This window comes from Pogona vitticeps, chromosome 1 (genome assembly GCF_051106095.1).
Source record: "Pogona vitticeps strain Pit_001003342236 chromosome 1, PviZW2.1, whole genome shotgun sequence".
In the NCBI taxonomy this organism is placed as follows: Eukaryota; Metazoa; Chordata; class Lepidosauria; order Squamata; family Agamidae; genus Pogona; species Pogona vitticeps.
Window position 1 is genome coordinate 25,823,475 of NC_135783.1, and position 20,074 is coordinate 25,843,548.

At 41.1% G+C, this 20,074-nt stretch overlaps 1 protein-coding gene across 4 annotated transcripts in view; it reads right to left on the reverse strand.

The window, feature by feature from the left end:
* Positions 1-20,074, reverse strand: part of MTA3 (metastasis associated 1 family member 3) — a 182,068-nt gene that overhangs the window by 120,320 nt on the left and 41,674 nt on the right. For all 4 annotated transcript variants that reach the window (XM_078380862.1, XM_078380857.1, XM_078380865.1 and 1 more), the window contains exons 4-6: positions 18,822-18,948; positions 6,132-6,195; positions 531-648 (exon numbers count right to left, since the gene is read on the reverse strand). In XM_078380862.1, the coding sequence (XP_078236988.1) occupies positions 531-648; positions 6,132-6,195; positions 18,822-18,948 (309 nt within the window). The remainder of the gene's footprint in view (positions 1-530; positions 649-6,131; positions 6,196-18,821; positions 18,949-20,074) is intronic.

The window sequence follows — 20,074 nt, forward strand, 5'->3', positions numbered from 1 at the left end:
TTACATGTGGGTCTCTGTTGAGACATAGCTTCATACTGACTAGAATCCATTTCAGTGGACTCATGAATATTATCCCGGGTTGGCAGACATATGTATATATGTTCTCTCTATATATGCAAGTCGGGGTCACAAAGAGTCGAACATGACTTGACGACTAAACAACAAATATATGCATGTATATAGAAGACAGAAAACTGTGGGCAGCTAACTAACAGGAAAACAAAATACAAGTACAGACTGTGGCAATTACATTAAAGTTTAAATATATGTCAAATTACTACAGATACCATATACAAAATAGGGTTGATGACAACACAGGCATTTTGCTGCTGGATAAATCACTGGAAGCACTACTCATTTGTAAGATTTACATTCACAAACAGAAACCACAGTAAGTTTTTGGAGAAAAAGCTCATTGATATGTGGTCTGAGAACCCATGTTTTGTAATTATCACTTGAAAACTCAAACATGCAGAACTACATCAAAGCATACCAACTGGCAACCCAAATCCAAAATATAGTATTTTTACCTTCAGAGAGCATATCTGGAACATCTGCTTGATACCTGGGTCCTACTCTAATTTCTCCTTTGTCTGCTAGGAGTGTTTTGAGTGAAGGATCATACACCAGCGAATAGAAGAAAGTATCCTAAAATAAAAAGAGGAAAAAAAACAAGAGAAAACATGAATTTCTGAAAGGTATTTTATTTGTTTGAAATATTTTTACCCTACCTTTCTCCTTAAAGGCACCCAAGGAGGAGTAAAAATACAGTGTGATAGAGAAAACACTCTATAACATGTTGACGGGTTACCCACCTGTAATTGTAGTTCTTCAAGTGGACCTCTGTGATTCACACCCTGGATGAGCCATGCCTGCACGGAGCCTCATTGGAAAGTTATAGTTTCTGCGGTAGCAAAAACACATTAGAATAATGTCCATCCCCCCCTCGTATAAGTACCTTGGTGCCAAGGCTCCCCCCTTTTAGTTGTGTCAGCTGCCACTACATTAAGCAGAATGGTGTGACAGCGGGGAGGATGGGCGGGACGTGTGAATCACAGAGATCCACTCAAAGAACTACAATTACAGGTCGGTAACCTGTCGTTCTTCTTCGTGGCCTCTGTGAATCACACCCTGGGTGACTAATAAGTTCTCTTACCCGGAGGCTGGGTGTTATGCCAAGGTAGAGGCTAGAACAGCACATCCAAAGGCTGCATCAGATTTCTGCCAGAGATCAAGTCTATAATGCCAGATGAAAGTGGACGGCTGTGCCCAGGTAGCAGAGGAACAGATGTCTGGAAGAGCTGCACAGCGTAGGAATGCCGTAGAGGTCACCACTGCTCTGGAAGAGTGAGGCCGAATCACCTTCGGGACTGGTTTGCGTGCCAGCTGATATGTGAGGTGAACGGTTGAAGCGGCCCATCTAGATATAGTTTGAGATGTTACCTGCCGACCTTTAGTAGGTGGTTGGTGACTTATGAAAAGTTGAGGTGAACGCCTGAAAGGTTGAGAGCGTTGGATGTAAAAGGCAAGGGTTCTCCTAACGTCTAAAGTATGGAGGATTCTTTCTTGAGTTGTGGACGGTGATGGGAAGAAAGAAGGAAGGATAAATGGCTGAGAGAGATGGAATTGAGATTTAACTTTGGGGAGGAAAGAAATACCCATGGGTAGTTTGAGTTTGTCCAGAAAAAAAAACTGTAAATAAGGGTAGTCATGATGTAAGGCCGCTAACTCACTAGCTTGTCGAGCTCAGGTGATGGCGACAAGGAAAACTGTTATAAAGGTAAGTAGCCGTAAATCAGTTCAAGTTAAAGCTTCAAAAGGAGCTTTAGTAAGTTCTTGCAGTACTAGTGTTAGCGACCATTGCGGGGAAGGCAGGTGGATATGTGGGTAGATATGACACAGACCTTTAAGAAAATCGTTTCAATGTTGGATGCTTGAAGAAATCAGCTGCCAGAGAATTAGGGGGCTGATAAGAAACTATGGTGGAGAGGTAAATTCTCAAGGAAGAGAGGGAAAGGCGCTAGACTTGAGATGAAGCCAAAAAACTTAGAACAGTAGCAAGTGATGGGCGGATAGAAGACAAAGAAGAAGCTTCAGTGAAAGATCTGAATCTTTTCCATTTATACAGTGGAGGGCTTCTTTGATTGATGGAGGATGTTCATTAGCAAGGCGGAATCCTCCATGCTGCCAGGTGCAGAGCAAGTAAGTCTGGGTGGAGTACTCGAGTGTTCTTCTGAGCGAGGAGGTGGTGCAGGCGACAGAGGTGGTGAATGTCTGATGAGACATTGTGAGGACTGGAAATCAGGGTTGTCTCGGCCACCAAGGGGCTATAACGATGGCATCGGGTTTGTCTTGTTGTAGGTGAACCACGACCTTGTGGAGAAGCGGGAACGGCAGGAAAAGGTAAGTGAGGGTCATCAGCCGATGAATGCATCCCATTGGGACTGTTTGCCAATGCCGGCTCGGGAGCAGTATCATTTGCACTTCTGATTCACACAGGAGGCAAAGAGGTCGAGAGTTGGTTTGCCCCATCATTCGCGTAGGCAAAGAAAAACTGATTGGTCTAACTCCCATTCGTGAGCTTGAGAGTTTGTGCGGCTGAGTAGATCAGCCAAGTCGTTGCCGTGGCCAGCAATGTGTAAAGCCATGAGGCAGATATGATGTGCTAGGCACCACTCCCAGAGGTCGACTGCTATATAGAGGAGCCTTGAAGAATGGGTGCCACCTTGTTTCAGAATATATTACATCGCCGTGGTGTTGTCGGTGGCAATTTGTACCATCTTGCCAGCTAGGAGATTTCTGAAAGCTTTGCAAGCTTTTATAACTGCCAACAGCTCTAATTCATTGATGTGAAGCAATTTCTCTCTGAAAGACCACTTAGTGTGGATTTTGAGAGATTTGCAGTGAGTTCCCCAGCCTATGAGGCTGGTGTTGGTGGAGACCTGTATTTGTGGTTGTGGTTGTTGGAATGGCCGCCCGACGGATAGGTTGAGAGGAAAACGCCACCACTGAAGTTGGGAGGCAAGTTCTGGTGTGACCCTTAAGAGGAGGGTCTGTGAGCGGGTCGAAGAGGGCAAGAAACCATGACTGAAGAGATCTCATCTTGAGACGTATGTACTGCACTACTGAAGTCATAGAGGCCATGGTGCCTAGTACACATTACACAGTCAAAGCAGGTACAAAAACATAAGGGGTGAAAACTTAAAGTAATGCGATAAGATTTTCTCCCTTGTCTGGAGGAAGAAAGGTGCAAGCTTGTGTGGAATCTATGCATGCGCCTATATAATGAATCTTTGTAGGTTTCAAATTTGATTTTTGTTCGTTGACAGCGAGACCAAGATCACGAATGACGGTAAGGTTGAAGCGAGAGTCTCGTTGTGCCTTGCAACGGGAATGAGCTACGAGGAGCCAATCGTCGATATATGGAAATATGAGAATTTTTTGCAAGCTGAGGTAAGCAGCTACTGGTGCCATGCACTTGGTGAATACTCTTGGAGCTGTTGCAAAGCCGAAAGAAAGCCTTTTGAATTGGTAGGCTTGTGATCCTAGCTGAAATTGAAGGAATTTTCTGTGTGAAGGCTGTATGGAAGTATGTGTCTTTGAGATCTCTGACAGTAAAGCAGTAGTTTTTGTGGAGTAAGGGGAGAACTGATTTGTGGGTAACCATACGGAATTTTGTGGTAATGATGTATTTGTTTAACTCTCGTAGGTCTAAGATAGGGCAAAGACCTCTGTCCTTTTTTGGGTACAGTGAAATAGAGAGAAAAAAACACTTTGTTGTGTTGTGAGATGGGTTGTATGGCTCCAGGGACTGTTGGGGCCAATGTCTCTGAGGCGGTCATGATGGACAATCAGATGTTACTGAATAAGGTATGGTCACTAGTTGTTGTTCGGAGTCAACCCTGTCAGGTGAAGGAATTATGGAAGGGTTGCTCGAAATAACAGAGTGTTGAGGACTGGGAGAAGAAGATGTTACTCGATTGACTCTGTCATCCCATTCCGGTGACTGGGAGCAGGATTGATGAGAGGGGATTCCGTCATCATCAGAAAGCGAACCAATAGAGATTGATTTGGCGGTCTATTGAGGCTGCTGAGAAATGACTGCAGCTTTAGATTTATGCTGTTTAGGTCTTTTAGGCAGCTAAGGCTACGGAACCGAAGAGGCTTCGGTGGACATTTGACATTTAGTGGAGGGCTTAGATATTGAGGATTTCAGTATTGAGCGCTTCAATTTATGGGTTTTTGACGTTTTAAACGAAGTTGATGGAACATTGGAGTGGGATGATGTGGTACATGGACGTTGTTTGGAGGCTTCAGAAAGAGCGTTCTCCATTGCTTTGGTTTGTGAGGTAGCCTTACAAGGAGGTTGGGTCATTTTGGTTGGTTGAAGGGATTGTTCCCAAAGACAGAGTTTTAACCTGGATAAACAAGAACGGAGGACTCCGCACTTGAAGTTCTGACAATGCTGGCGGGAGGAGGTCTGGTGTGCTTCTCCCAAGCAAAAAAGACACTTGGTGTAGCTGTTCGAGAGTAGTATTTTGTCATCAAAGACCACACAGTGTTTAAACGGGCCCAAAGGGGACATGAATAGGAGAAAATAATTTGAGGAGAAAAAACAATGATGGGGGGTGCCAGGGCCGGAGGCTGAACGAATAAGAAAAGAAAAAATCTCTAATGATAATGAATTTGATCTAAAAGTTTAAAGAAGGAATCAAGAATAAACTCTCCTTCTCTTTTACTCACAGAAGCGGAAGTATGAGGCTCTCAACGTGGCAGTTGAAAGAAACTGAAAGGGGAGCCTTGACGCTGAGGTACTTATATGAGGGGGGAGGGGTCTTATTCCAATGTGTTTTTTGCTACCGCAGAAGCTCTAGAACCTTCTGATGAGGCTCTGCGCAGGCGCAGATCATCCAGGGTGTGATTCACAGAGGCGATGAAGAAGAACCTTGAATTTCAAGGTACAAATCACAATTTACTTTTTCAGTGCCAAGACTGGGAAGAACTTTTGTCTGAAAACCACAGAAAGCTGTAGACCACAGTGAGGAATCTTTGGCTTTTAATAGCAGAACCTTCAGCAAACTCATGCCTGTCTATGACAAAAGTAAATCTTGTTAAAAACGGCTGTTGGTATAGCAGCACATGCATTTGATGAGCCATGAAGGCGAAATGAGAAAAAAAGAGACTGTGTTGAGTTCTGTATCAGTGTCTATCCCTGCACGTATTTGTGATCATGGAAAGCTAAAAGTGTGCCATTCGTCGGTTTTCTTTTCTGTTTTAAAGTTTTTAATTATTATTACAAATGCTGCATATTTATAGTAATATAGTAATTAGATATATAATGTGGCTTTCACTACAGAGTTGTGAAAGCCACATTATATAACTAATATAATGCATATACATTATATAACTAATTACTACTCTACGCTGTAGTGGACGAACTGCTCCAAATTTAATAAATATCTGCACAAAGGACTAATGTTTTTGGCAAAATCTGTGATTATATGAAACTAACAACACTTCTGTCAATGTAGGCTGTGTGCTTACACACAATGGAAGTGAGCCACAATTAACTCCCTGGGGTTTATTTCCGAGCATACTCATACAATTGCACCATAAAAGCTTATGATCCCTCAACAATCACTGCCTGATAAAACCTTTGGTTTAAAAAAGTGTTTTGTGGCAGTTTAGTAAACAATCTATCACACCATGATGAAAGCACAATTAATAGGATGTAAGGGAAGGCAGGGATTGCAATCTTTCACCTAATGAAAATTTTAATGTAAGAAGGGTTACTAAGTGGCTCAGTTACCATCAGCGACAATCATGTCAAGATGTAGCCTGATACAGTGATAAAAGAATCAGACAGATTCTGGTGGTAAGAAGGAAAGCCTTTCTAATTTCACTTGCAAATTTTGAATGTAATTCAAATGAATCATTTCAGTATTATTAAAAATAATAATAACTCAGAATGCTGAATAACCATACCAGACAATAATTTAAAACAAAACTTTTCAAATGTATCTGCTAAAGTGCTGCTTTTATTAATAATTTCCTGTTTATACTCCCCACAAATTCATATACAGTATAAAGACACTGTTAGAGAACTTTATCCTACAAAAATGAAGCATTACCTCTTTCGCAAGATATGACAATACAGATTCTGTCTCATTCAGAAGTGCAACACTGCATTTCCCCCTATATAAAAGAATAATAAAACATTCATGACAAGCAGTACAGAATAACAGATCAGTTGGTCCAGTTCAGAAAAATTGGAAAATCCAGCTAATTTTTTAAACACAACTACAGTTATTTATTATAACAATAATCATAAATCTAAATGGAGAGTGCAGCCAAGAAATGAGAAAAAGACTGAGACTTGGAAAGGCAGCAATGAAGGAATTAGAAAAGATTATCAAGTGTAAGGATTTCAGGCAAAACCCAAAGGAAAAATAATATTAAAACATTATTTTAAAAAACCAAACAAACTGTAGCACCTTAAAGACTGTTATATTTTAACGTGAGCTTTCATGGACAGGTCGATTTCTTCAGACATATTACATGAAATACAGTAAAATATAGATATCACAAATAAAACATTCAAGCTGGCTTTGAGAGTCAGTGGTGTATGGTTGCATATCACACATGCAGCAATTTATGACCTGGTGTCCAATGTTTTTGAGATCTAATTGTAAACATTCCCACAAGGGAAAGAAAAGAAAACACAAAACAATGAGTCACTAGAGACCAAAACCAAGATTATCCACACTATTGTATTTCCAAACACCATGTCAGGGTGTGAAAGCTGGACAGTAGAAAAAAGTTTACAGGAAAAAGATTGATTCATTTGAAGTATGGTTCTGGAGGAGAGAGATCTGCAGCTATGCTGTTTTGCCAGAAGGTTGAACAAGGAAGCAAATCAAGCCTGAACTCTATCCAGAGGCAAAAATTATGGCACCGAGACTGTTCTACTTTGGACACATCATGAGAAGACAGGATTCTCTGGAAAAGACAATAATGCTATGAAAGGTTGAAGGCAGCAGGAAAACAGGAACACCTAATACTGTATGAGATAGATTGACTCCCTAAAGGAAACCACAGGTTTGAGCTTAAAAGAGCCGACTAGGAGACTGTCGAGGACAGGACATTTTGGAAATTGCTCATTCTTGGAGTCATCATCAGTCAAAGGTGACTTGATGGCACATAACAACAAAAAGTGCCTGAAATCCAGTAGCAAGTTACAATCAGAGTATGTCCATTGAATCAATATAACTTATGTAACAATTGATTCAAAAATCAACACTCGTTCAATATCCTCCCTAGCTGCAACTTACGGTACTACTTGATTTCAGCCATCATGTTACTTTTAATATGAAAATGCACAATGACACCCAACTATGTACTATACTGCTTGTCACACATTACTGCCAAGTTCTCATCTCCACCATGTCTTCTGCACTTTTTTATAAGGAAAAAAAAGCATCTAATGTCATCCCTAAACTCCATTCAGATAACCCAATGAAAGACTGTAGACCAGCTACATTCAGATCATTCAGTGAAAGACTATGCATTTGATTTACGTTTTCTGATGATGGAGACTGAGGGTTGCACGAGTTTACCAAACTGGCTAACAAAATCCATGATTCAAGGATTCATAATATGGCATTTGTTAATTTCCTTAAAAATCTAACTGTCATAAAGGACTTTTCACAATAGCCTGGCTCAGAGTCAATAGGTTTCACAATACAGAGCTTGTTTTGATGATGACGCCAATGCAGAAGATAAACTTATTATTAAAATATGAGTCACGAAACTGTTCTAATTTTTAAAATAATAGCTACCAACATTTAATAGATGGTCCATGGACATCCCCCAGTAATCTTTAAGAGGCTCATGGTGGAATAAAGTCTGCGAACTTCTCATTCAGATTAATGGCTGGGGAGGTGGGGCAAGATTTTGAGCAAGAGAATTGATAGATTGTACTTCTTTGGGGTAAATCTCTCTTAAATGAATGCTTTCAAAGCAGAGCACTGAGAAGCACAATCTTAACTGCTTTCCAATGACAGGCTATCAAATCATATAATTCCTGCTAGGATACCTATAAAGGCTCTGTGCCAGGCATCCATTTCAGGTTATGTTATGAGTGAAAAGCAGTTTAGATCTGGGGGAGTGTAGAAAGCTTTGGTGAAAAGGCCAAAACAGTTTTGTTACCCAAGACAATAGCAACAAAATCTGGCTGCGGGCAATAACTACAAGCATAGAAAAAGCTTGAAAGTGCATGGGAAACAGAGAAAAGTAGTAAAGGCTTTGTTTTGTTCAACAAAGGGAGAAGGAACATTCTACATTCTTATTCAAGGCACAATGTTTAATATTTTGCCTGTAAAACACTTCAGATACTACAGGACTTAACAGGCAGCCCCAGGAACCAAACAGCCTTCCCCGCAGTCTCCCAAAAAATTGGAGCCAGGGTGGTGGTATTGAGATTGTTTCAGAAAATCAGCATGTGCCTTGTACGGGATATGGAGGCAATTTTTTTCCTGTTCCATTTTATTTTTAAAATAACTGAGGATATTTTTTAAAAGTATAAAAATAGCTCATTGGTATTCTCTTGTAAGGAAGCTTCCGTAATGTTGAATCAAAGTATTCTAGGTTTTGCACAGTTAATTTTTAATCCCGAGTAAAATTATCAGGTTATCAAAGAGGTGCTTGTTTCTTGTGTGTTTGTTTGATTAGTATGATATTGCCAGCAAACATTTTTAACTGGTGATATTTTTTAGAGGATTGTAAAAAATAACTGAAAAGCAGATAAATTCAATGCAACGTGATCATTGTATTTGAAAACTGACAGCATATTAAAAAAAGCAGGCAAACATTTAAGATTTGAGGAAATGACCTTTAAAGGAACCTTTACAAGGATGAATTTCACTTCGTAGAACTACTGAACTGTTTGGTTAAAATGAACACTTAAACATAAGATCATGACTAATGGTTTAGTGTTTGAGGTTCATCATATGTTTTAATTATTCACAAGTAAACATATTAATATAGTAGCTGTTTTGAAGACACAAGAAACCATGGTAAAAGTTGTAAACCAATATGACTATAGTGGGCCCTCGACTTTCGAACGGCCCTAGATACGAACATTTCGGGTTACGAACCCGATCTCATAGCAAGTAGTAAACCCTACTTGCGAATGCAGATCGGGTTACAAACCCAAAAGGCAGGGAGAAAGGGCGGGAAATTCGAATTCCCTGCCCTTCCTCCCTGCCTTTGGAGCTTTCAAAAGGCTTCCTCCGACATCGGAGGAAGCCTTCTGAAACCTCCAAAGCCAAAAAGACAGGGAGAAAGTGCGGGAAGTTCAAACTTCCCGCGCTTTCTCCCTGCCTTTTTGGCTTCAGAAGCAAGCCGGCCAGCCGGGGAGAAATCGGCTCCCTCCTTCTACCTGATGGTGAGTCCCCTTTGCGCCGGCTGAACTCAGCCCAGCATGAAGAGGACTCAGCATCGGGTGAAAGGAGGGAGCTGAATTCTTGCTGGCATATTGAATGTAGCACCTTAACAGCATCATCTTTCAAGATTTTAAATAGTTCAACTGGAATGCCATCACCTCCACTGGCCTTGTTGTTAGCCAGGCTTTTGATTTGTTAAGAATAAATATGAAACTGCTACAAGATCCAGCTGTAGTTACAGGCAATGACAGAATCTGCTAACTAGCAAGTTTGGCTCAAAAGTAAGCATCCTACCTAAAATGTGCAATTTGGAGTTTAAACAGAATCCATTTCAGTCCATTCTATATAAAGGTCTAGGAAAGGCAAACCAATTTTCTAGTTAAGTCACTGAATTTTACAAGAATTCAGGCGTTGATATGATAATGAAAATAGCATATTTGTGGTTGCAACCATGGGAAGAGAAGGAAAAGCAGAGCTATCATCAGCTTTGCCGAGACACTATGATTTCCCTTCAAGTGCTCCCAAGGAGCTGATTTTAAGAGAGCCGCCTGGATTCACGTCTCTACTGAAGATTCAGGGTAAATTAATCTATTCTCACACCTCTCCCAGGTTAAACACTAGGATAAACAAAAACACATCAAGGCCACAAATAGAGAAAAGCAGTATGTAAACTGGAAATGTCTTCTAGATCGGGGTCCCCAACTCCCAATCTGCGGCCTGGTGCTGGTCCTTGGCCAGTCCAGGCCGTGGAGACAGATCTTCCACCACCCCCGCACACCCACCCACCCAGCCTCTTCACGCATGCGTGTAAGTGTATGTGCATGCTGTGTGAGTGCCCCCGCTCCTTCGCACATGCGCGTGTGTGCATGACGTGTGAGCCCCCACCTCTTTCATGCATGCATGTGTGTGCACACGCAATGTGAGCGCCCCACCCCTTTGCACATGTGTGCAAGTGCCCACGCCTGCACACGGACCCCATCCCTCCCAAACAGTCCGCAGTGTCAAAACAGTTGGGGACCACTGTTCTAGATAACTGATGCTGCAAGCTTTTTGTGTTTTCTGTTCTTTATGATTGTCTGGATATTTTACTACAGCGGTCCCCAACCTTTTCCGGTCTGCGGACCGTTTGGGGGGGTGCAAGTTCCGTGCGTTGACATGTTGGGGGGTAGGGCACCGCCGCACTCACAGGTGAGCATGTCGTGCTTGTGGGTGGGTGTGTCCCGCTCCTGCTACCCTTTCCCCCAGTGCCCCTCGCAAGAGACCAGCACCCCTTCCCTGCGGGGAAGCCGCCGCGGGGCAGCCCACCCAGGTAGTGCCGACGGCCGGCCACCGGCCTCGGCACCACCTCACCCAGGGCGAGCGGGCAGGTGGGAGAGTGTGTGTGATCTCACTGCTTCCTGCCCAGCCAACTTCCTGGGTGGGAAAGGTGGGCCAGGCCGGGCAGCAAGGGGCGCTGCTGCTCGTCCGCGGATGAGGTTCCGGGAGGGCGGCTTCCCCTCCCCAGATTGGCTGCTTTGTTTGAGAAGTTTCCAAAGAAGGCAGTGGCAACCATATAAGGTTAAGAAGACAGGGAAAAGTAGTATTCTGCTAATTTGTTGAGTTTGCTTTGCTACTTTTATGCTTCTGATTTCATTTTTATTGTGATTTTAATGCTTTATTGAAATATAATTTAGATTGTAAGCCTCACGTATACCACTCAAGATGTACAGCAGGTTAAAAAAGTTTCAATGAATAAATAAATTTCAAATTAATAATATGCTGAATTTAAAAAAAAAATGAAGCATTTCTCAACCTCCTTGCTAAAATCAAATTTACGATAAGTCATTAATCATACACTACATCAATTACAACAGTTCCTGTACTATGGAGTACTACTTGCATTGCTTATGACACCATTCTGATGGCCAGAAGTGTATTTTGCCACAAAGTCTAACTCCCTCACTATGGCCACGCTCCATAATAAAAGTGGCATCAACCACAAATAAGGACTTTGGGGAAAGTTTATTGGTGCATATTTCAAAAACTATATAAATGATCTCAGAGGAAATATGTAATTTTTAAAAACACATTCTCTCATATGACAAACACTTGGTTTGACAAGTGCACTCACTTCATACAGTGTTGGAACTCATTTGGAACAAAAAGGCACAATTCTGCTTCAGAGACAGAAACAGAGACAGAAGGAAAAGGAAATTATTCTAAGAAGCTGTAAATATTACTTTAGCAGCTAACATGTTGGGCTTACTTAATTTTTTTCAAAAATTATTTGCCATTGTCTATAACTCATATTACTTCATGTTACTCATTATTCGCAATGTGCTACAAATCTGTTCTTTAAAAAACACTGAAACATTTAACAGTACAAGAAATGACATTTTAGAAATTCTCAAAATTAAGAACAATATTAAGTATTTTGAAGTAACAAGGAAACATTATTCATTACTCAAGTTTCCACATGAATATAATTACTATTAGAATAATTGTTGCCTTCCCCTGCTCATAAAAGCAATGCTCCTTTTTTTAACACATAGTCAATTCCAGAGGTTCCAGCTTAGCGTCTCCTTCAAAGAATGTTCTGTCAGACAGTAAACCAATTTAAGGATCTCACCCTCCTGCAACAGAATTCCAGTCCACAAACCTACACCTTCAGATAATGCTCACTTCAGAGGCTGCAATGCTTCCAGGAAGGAAGCTACCATAATGCTTCCTGCATGTTCCTTGTATAAAATTAGCAGGCTGTGCCACTGGACATGTTTAGAATTACTGCATTTTTCCATGTATGAGACACTATTTTTCCCCAAAATCATTACACTAAAAATTGAGGGGCATTTTTTACACAGAAGTAAGCTGAGAACACGGAGAGGACAAAACAGCCCGCACCTTGCCTCTGTAAACAGGCTTCCTTTAATCATGCCGCTTAGCTGCCTCCAAACAGGAGGCTTAGCTGCCTCCAATCATGAGCCCTATGGAACCGATGTCAGCTGATGCTGAACTGGAACACACCTCGTTGGAGGTGGAGCCTGTAGGCTCAGATTCAACAGGGACGCCTAATGTCCGAGCATTCTGAGCCCAGAGGCTGAATACTCAAAGCTAGTTTTTGTTTTTGTTTTTACATTTTTGGGTTAGTGTGGGAGGGATGTCTTATAAACGGTGGGATGTCTTATAAACGGAAAAGTGTGGGAGGGATGTCTTATAAACAGAAAAATACAGTAAAAATCCACAGAGCTGCTTCCATTGCCTACACGCAGGGTCCTTTTTGCCTTTCAACAGGAAAGAAACTGCCTTGGTGGTGTTCAGAAGTAGCAAGGCTCAATGGGACTTGCAAAGATTTATGGACGAGCTAGTTCTGCAAAAGATTCTCTCAATCTCTCCAGATTCTATTGGACCACCTGTTCCATAAACCCCTGCATCTCCCTTGGAGAGTTGCTTCTCCTAGGCATCATCAGTCAGTTTATTTTTTTCCTGAAAGATGAATGCTGACCAAGGCCCATGGGCAGGTAATGCTTTGTGAGTTTTTATTTTTTTTGTTATTTCTCCCAGAATTTCACCTGGGAGAATTCTACCTATTGGAATTTTGGGTATTTTTTTAATGACCTGCAGTACAAAAAAATTCAAAAGTTCCAACTCTAATAGCTATGGTATGGTAGACAGATTTGCATTTTGAAAACATGATTATATAAATAAACTGTAAGGAAAATCAGTTTATTTATACATTTCATTTACAAATATTAAGAGAAATAAGACTTGTCTGTCCACCACCAATTTTTTCTCTCTCAGCCAGGAGGGATGTGGAGGCTATGGAAACAATTTCAGATAGGGAATGCATGAATATTATCCTTACCTTTATGAAATGGCCTTGCTTATCTACATTATGAAGCAAAAATTTGTTCAGCCAGATTTTGATAAAATGCCTTTAATAGTTATCTAAACAATTTCTACAGACATGAAGACTTGACTATCACATTTGAAGGACAAGCAAGACGGGATGACACTGCCATTTTCAGGTTTGAAAGAAACCTAGGTAAAGTAACATTTGGTGTGTGCTGGTGAGATGGCATGGCTCTGAGCAGTGCTGCCTAGTTCTATCAAGTGACATTACCATCCCATAATATTTCAGCGCAACTCTAGGAAGCAGCTTTGTGGGAAATTAAGGAGATAGCTAGATGTACCCAACTGGCACTGCTCAGCAGGGTGAAGAAGTAAAGTGAGTTTAGGGAAAGTATGAACCCTGGGCCCTACCAGGACCCTGGATACCATCTGAGAATGCTAGATGCTTGCATTCAGGGATTGCCATAATCATCCTGCTTTGCATACTTTACTGCTCAAAGAAACCATTCAGTATATTTTCAAAAGCTTTCAGGGCCGGGATCTGATGGTTGTTGTGGGTTTTTCGGGCTCTTTGGCCGTGTTCTAAAGGTTGTTGTTCCTAAAAATTCGCCATTCTCTGTCTCTGAGCACAGACAGAGTTCCGACTCCTGTCCTCTGAAGGTGCCAGCTACAGTGACTGGAGAAACGTTAGGAAGAACAACCTTCAGAACATGGCCAAAAAGTGCGAAAAACCCACAACAACCATCAAACCATTCAGTTTTGGAAAGATGGCTATGAACTATTTATTTATTTATTTATTTATTTATTTATTTATTTATTTATTTATTTATTTTGCATAGGCATCCTTCAGTCTCGAGAGACTATGGTAACATGCTCTGAATCAAGGAGTGTTCTCTCCAGAGCATGAAGCCCGGGTAAGGTAATATGGAGGATAGGCTGTTACCCAAGCAGCAGATCCCCCCTCTCCACATTGCTGAAATGGTCCAATGGAAAAGCAAGAGCCAATACAACTGGTTCCAGCAATGTCGCAGGAGTTGGCAGAAAGACACATGCTGCCTTCGGGACTCCAGCTCCGGATTTTGCCTCGAGGTTAACTCCTGAAGCCTTTTCCATGAGTGGATATAGCCACAAGGCAGTGGAGGTTTGAAATTGGAGTTTTCCTTCTCCTAGATGGGCTGCCTTCCATGGCTAACGAGCCCCACCTACCTGGCACCATTTTTAAGCCCCACCATTTTTAATCCCTATCAAATTACGCAAAAACTGACAAGCTGGCTAGAGAATTCTGCAAGCTGTTATCTAAAAAGTCTCCTCTCTTTGTTACCCCACAAACTATCCACCTACAGAAGTTCCAGCCATTTCCTCTACCATTACATAGTTCTCCCATGTGTTCCACATTTTGTATTCTGCAATACAACTGGCAACACGGCACACAGAGAAGAGGAACTGTAGTACAGACTAGATTAAGGAAGACACTAGGTTAAGATACCAAAGCAACTGAAGCAACTACTGTATATTTATATAAAGAAGCTTAAATCACCAATACCTAGCAGAGACAGACAAAAGCCACAATAAACTGCTTTATTTCAGCAGATCAAAGCACGCCACAATGTACTGCAACAGAAAATAAAGATTACAAAGTCAGACCTGAAATAGTTTAGAAGAGATGTGGTTGTTAAAACACAGCATGGTCAAATCAAAAGAGAAACTCTGGCAACCAAGCTTCCTGAATTCAAAGAAAGTCTGATAACACTACCATTTGTTCCACTAAATTGATTTATGTTAAAGGTTACTTTTAAAAGAAGACAATGCAAAGAGGAAGCTACTAGAAGCAAGACATTTGCAAGTTTGCTCTCAAAGTTGTATCTTAAAATCTTGACATACAATTTCTATTTAAAAGGGGGGGGGATGCAACCACCCATGTCTTTAGTTCCTCCCCAAATAATCCTGAATCAAGTTCCTATATTTATGGCTCAATTCACTGAGATATTCTCCTATGGAAGTTCCATCAAAATATGTAAAAGCTCTGCACAAATATGCCTTTTAATAGTGTTTATGCTATCAAATTTCCTATGATGTTCTAACCCAAGCTAAAGTTTGTGCATGAAATGATCAAATAATGCTCAGAGTTCCCCGATCCTCCACTTTGGCCCCTCCTCACTACAAATACAGCAAATACTTACTTTAACTAAACAGGCCAGGGTTTAAAAGTTCGTTGGAATTGCCTTCTAACAACTGCCTCTCATAAATAAAAGTTTTCATCAGTACATTTTTTGTGAAGATTACTACTGGGCCCCGTTAGAGCTGGTCAGTCTATTCCTCTGATTCTGCATAAGCTTTGATCTCTCTTTATCTTTGACACTGTCTCCTTCCCTCGTCCAATTCAGATTAAAGTCCTCCTGATGAAGTTCTTCATGATGTAGCCAAACACATTCTTCTCAGTTCAACCCATCACTTGGAAGCAGTCCATTTTCTAGGATATACCCCGCCTATCTGGTCTACTTGACCACTCTAGGCGGCTTCCAGTAGAGGAGAAAACAATAAAACACAAGAACATTACTAGTAAAAGAACCCTACGACTTCCCAGAATTCATATTCAGCTCTGCCTCCTATCTCAAACCACTGAAAAAGAATCAAAAGCATTCTCTCAGATGCCAAAGAGCAGAGTGGCTTTCCCAAACAAATCTGTGCAGCTAGAATTTCTTGGTGCCATGATAGTACATGCGACAATTTATTCCTTCCTTTAAACTTTTTTTCAGCAAGCTGCTGAAAGTCAAAGAGCCTTGAGCATCAATGTTACACATGCTTAATTAGATGCACAAATGCTCCAACATAGGAAGAGAAAGGGGGAAAAAAACCCACAATCCTACAAGATGATTTCTTAGTTTGTGTCCCATCACCACATTTCTCTGTATGTCTCATTAAAAGATACTTTCTTTTAAAAAAAGAAGTTCAGTGGATCAGGACTTTTTTCTTTTCATTCTTTCTTTTTTGTATATACCATCCAAGAAGACCACCCACATTATTATATATTTTAAAAGATACACATAAAGTATAAGACAACTTTCCTGTGCCAAGAATTTAACTGCAAGCAATACCTATGTTTATTCCAGACTGGTTCCGTTGGCAGAAATATGTGTGCTCCTTCTTAAAGAGGGCACCTCCACCCTTGATGAGAGGATGTCAGAACCGGCATCTGGTGAGATATAAGGGGCTACCACCAGACCTACTGTCCTCAAACTTCACATATGAAAATACATGATTTTATATAGTGGAAGTGGGTGGTTGCCTGGGTAAGGGCATGTACTGCATTATTAAAATATGAAGAAGTGGTATGGCAAGGTGAATAGAGTTTGTGTGTGTTTAGTCGTTTAGTCGTGTCCGACTCTTCGTGACCCCATGGACCAGAGCACGCCAGGCCCTCCTGTCTTCTACTGCCTCCCGGAGTTGTGTCAGGTTCATGTTGGTTGCTTCGCAGACACTGTCCAGCCATCTCATCCTCGGTCGTCCCCTTCTCCTCTTGCCATCACACCTTCCTAACATCAAGGTTTTTTCCAAGGACTCTTTTCTTCTCATGAGATGGCCAAAGTACTGGAGCATCAGCTTCAGGATCTGTCCTTCAAGTGAGCATTCAGGGTTGATTTCCTTTAGAACTGATAGGTTTGTTCTCCTTGCAGTCCAGGGGATTCTCAAGAGCCTCCTCCAGCACCACAATTCAAAGGCATCAATTCTTCGGCGGTCTGCTTTCTTTAAGGTCCAGCTCTCACTTCCATACATCACGACAGGAAAAACCATAGCTTTGACTGTTCGGACTTTTGTTGGCAAGGTGATGTCTCTGCTTTTCAAGATGCTGTCAAGATTTGTCATTGCTTTCCTCCCAAGAAGAAGGCGCCTTTTAATTTCAGGGCTGCTGTCTCCATCTGCAGTGATCATGGAGCCCAGGAAGATAAAATTTGACACTGCCTCCATATCTTCCCCTTCTATTTCCCAGGAGGTGATGGGACCAGTGGCCATAATCTTAGTTTTTTTGATGTTGAGTTTCAGACCGTTTTTTGCACTCTCCTCTTTCACTCTCATTACAAGGTTCTTTAATTCCTCCTCACTTTCTGCCATCAGAGTGGTATCATCTGCATATCGGAGGTTGTTGATATTTCTTCCGGCAATCTTAATTCCGGCTTGGGTTTCTTCCAGTCCGGCCTTCCGCATGATGTATTCTGCATATAAGTTAAATAAGCTGGGGGACAATATACAGCCTTGTCGTACTCCTTTCCCAATTTTGAACCACTCAGTTGTTCCATGACCAGTTCTAACTGTTGCTTCCTGTCCCACATATAGGTTTCTCAGGAGAATAGAGTTTAAGGAAGGTCAAAGCAAACCAAGGAATCCCAGGTTAATCTTCCTCACTGAGTAAATATATGCTAATGAGCCAAATGTTTTTCTCAAAGACATTTCTATCTACCTTTTCCTTCCACAATACAACAAATGTGTCTGTATAGCACGGCTTCTTCTTTCTCCTGTGATTCAAAACACTGCTAGAGGAGTACCACTTGAAGAATAAGACTGGGGCAAATACTGATTCATCATGTAGAAAAGCCATAGAATTACTTGACAACAACAACAATAATGATAATGCGTAGCTAAATTTAAAAATAAAATAAAAGATACTTAAAATATTATGACTAGCAAAATATAGTTCAAAAACCGTAAATAGACAACGCCATGATGCACCTAAACAATACTAACCAGTTCATTACAGCAAAATTCTAATATAAAGATCTGTGTTTCATCAAAATTTCCAATACAATAAAATATTCTAGAAAAGCTTTGCTTGGCATTGTGTAGCACAACCATACCCATATAGTGGTAAGAGCCAACAGAGAAAGAACACACACCCAAACTAAAAATAGCAATCATTGTTCCAATGAGGGGTAAGGAAAGCCACACTATCCTGAATTTCAAGAAGCCAAATTCTACTCAGGCATTGCATCCCACTGAGATAACACATATCAAAAAGAAATACAGTGGTGCCCCGCATAGAGACGATAATCCGTTCCAGATAAATCGTCGCTATCCGGAAACGTCGCTATGCGGGGGGGGGACCCCACAGGAACGCATTAAACCCTGTTTTCCCCCTATGGGGGAAAAACTCACCGCTATGCAAAGATTCCCCATATGGCCGCCATTTTCGCCACCTCGGTAAGCGAGGGCAGGGCGCGAAAACGCTGCGGGTGGCCATTTTCGTCATTCGGTGGCCATTTTGGAACTGCCAATCAGCTGTTGGGGAAACATCACAATGCGAAGATCGGTAAGTGAAACGCTTACCCATCATCGCAATGTGATGTTTTACCTATTAAAACATCACAATGCGATCGTAAAAACTATCACAAAATCCGCATCGCTATGCGGATTCATCGTTAAATGGTGTGCTCGTTAAGCGAGGCACCACTGTACAGGTAGCATCTGCTGAAGAACCCATCTGAAAGATGTAGTATTTTTACCCTTACAGACTGAGATACCAGTAAGCACAGCAGTAGCTTCTTAGCAGTTTCTTACCTGATATGTGTTGCAGGAAGGGACTCATATTGACGAGACAGAAACAGTTCCCTGTGTTTTAATTGATGTTTCTGTTTATCAGTCAAATCCACTTCTTTGGGAATTTCAGATTCTTCTTCAACCTCTTCTGCAAGAAGAGAAAAAAGAAAGGTGAGTGTAATATTCAGACTTCTCCGCTTCAGCTTCTTCCCATCTGCAACCCTTACACCTTGCAATAATGGAACTGCTTCTTTCCATTTTTCTAAAACAAGCTGACAGTAACGCCGCAGAAAACAACCTTCCTTGGGCAAAACAAGTCAATTTACGGGAATACTTTGTTTTTCAAACACAAGCCAAAAGAGAAAAGAAAAAGGAAAGCCTCATATAAATCTCACCTCTAATGTTACTTGTAATAAAACAGAAAAATGTACTTTAATAAAATCAGGCTTTCGATATACCGGTTGTTATATTGGGTTGTATCAAATAATGTCTGTATACCAGCAAGGACGGGGCACTGCAAACAGAACAGGGTCCTCCTGCGTACACAGCAGTGTCCTCACAAATTTTCTACAAAGTGTTGGAGGTCACTCCAGAACAGACTGGGAATGGCATAGGAGGAGGAAGAGATGTGTGAACAAGCAACACAGAATGTGCTTCATTAACTTGTTTTAGTTAGATTTTGTGCTCTGACCAAGAGAGTAGATTGCAATCCACAACAGTTCACAATGAAATAAATGTATGAGTGTTAAAGGTGCCGCAATACCTTTTTTCCCCTTTTTCCTTATGTTTGTTTGTTTTCATTTTGATTTTGCTGAAACTAAGTAGAATAGCTAAAATATTATGTTACTTCTACTTTTCTATCAAGGTCTTCAAAAGCAATATATATTAAATGTAAAATAAACACAAAACACACAACAAAACAAAGTTTGGGATGGCAACATTGACCCTGACCAGGATATTTCTTATAAATCAGCCTAGGATTTTTTTTTCCCTTACATTTTCTGAATCTGTATTTCAGCTACAGATGAAGAAACATTACATGTCTAGATTAAAAACTGGAAAACATTAAGCATTCCCCTCCCCCAAACTTCCTGATCCACTCAGCTACCACACCTTGAGCCTCAGCACTCCTTAGTTCTGCAATTTCTTAAATTGGGGCAGGCAAAAAAAAGCAGATTAGGACTACCTTCACTGGGAGAAAGGCAACATTAAAATACAATAAACAAAAAAAATTAAATACTGGTAAATCTCTCAGCAATCTGCAGTACATTATG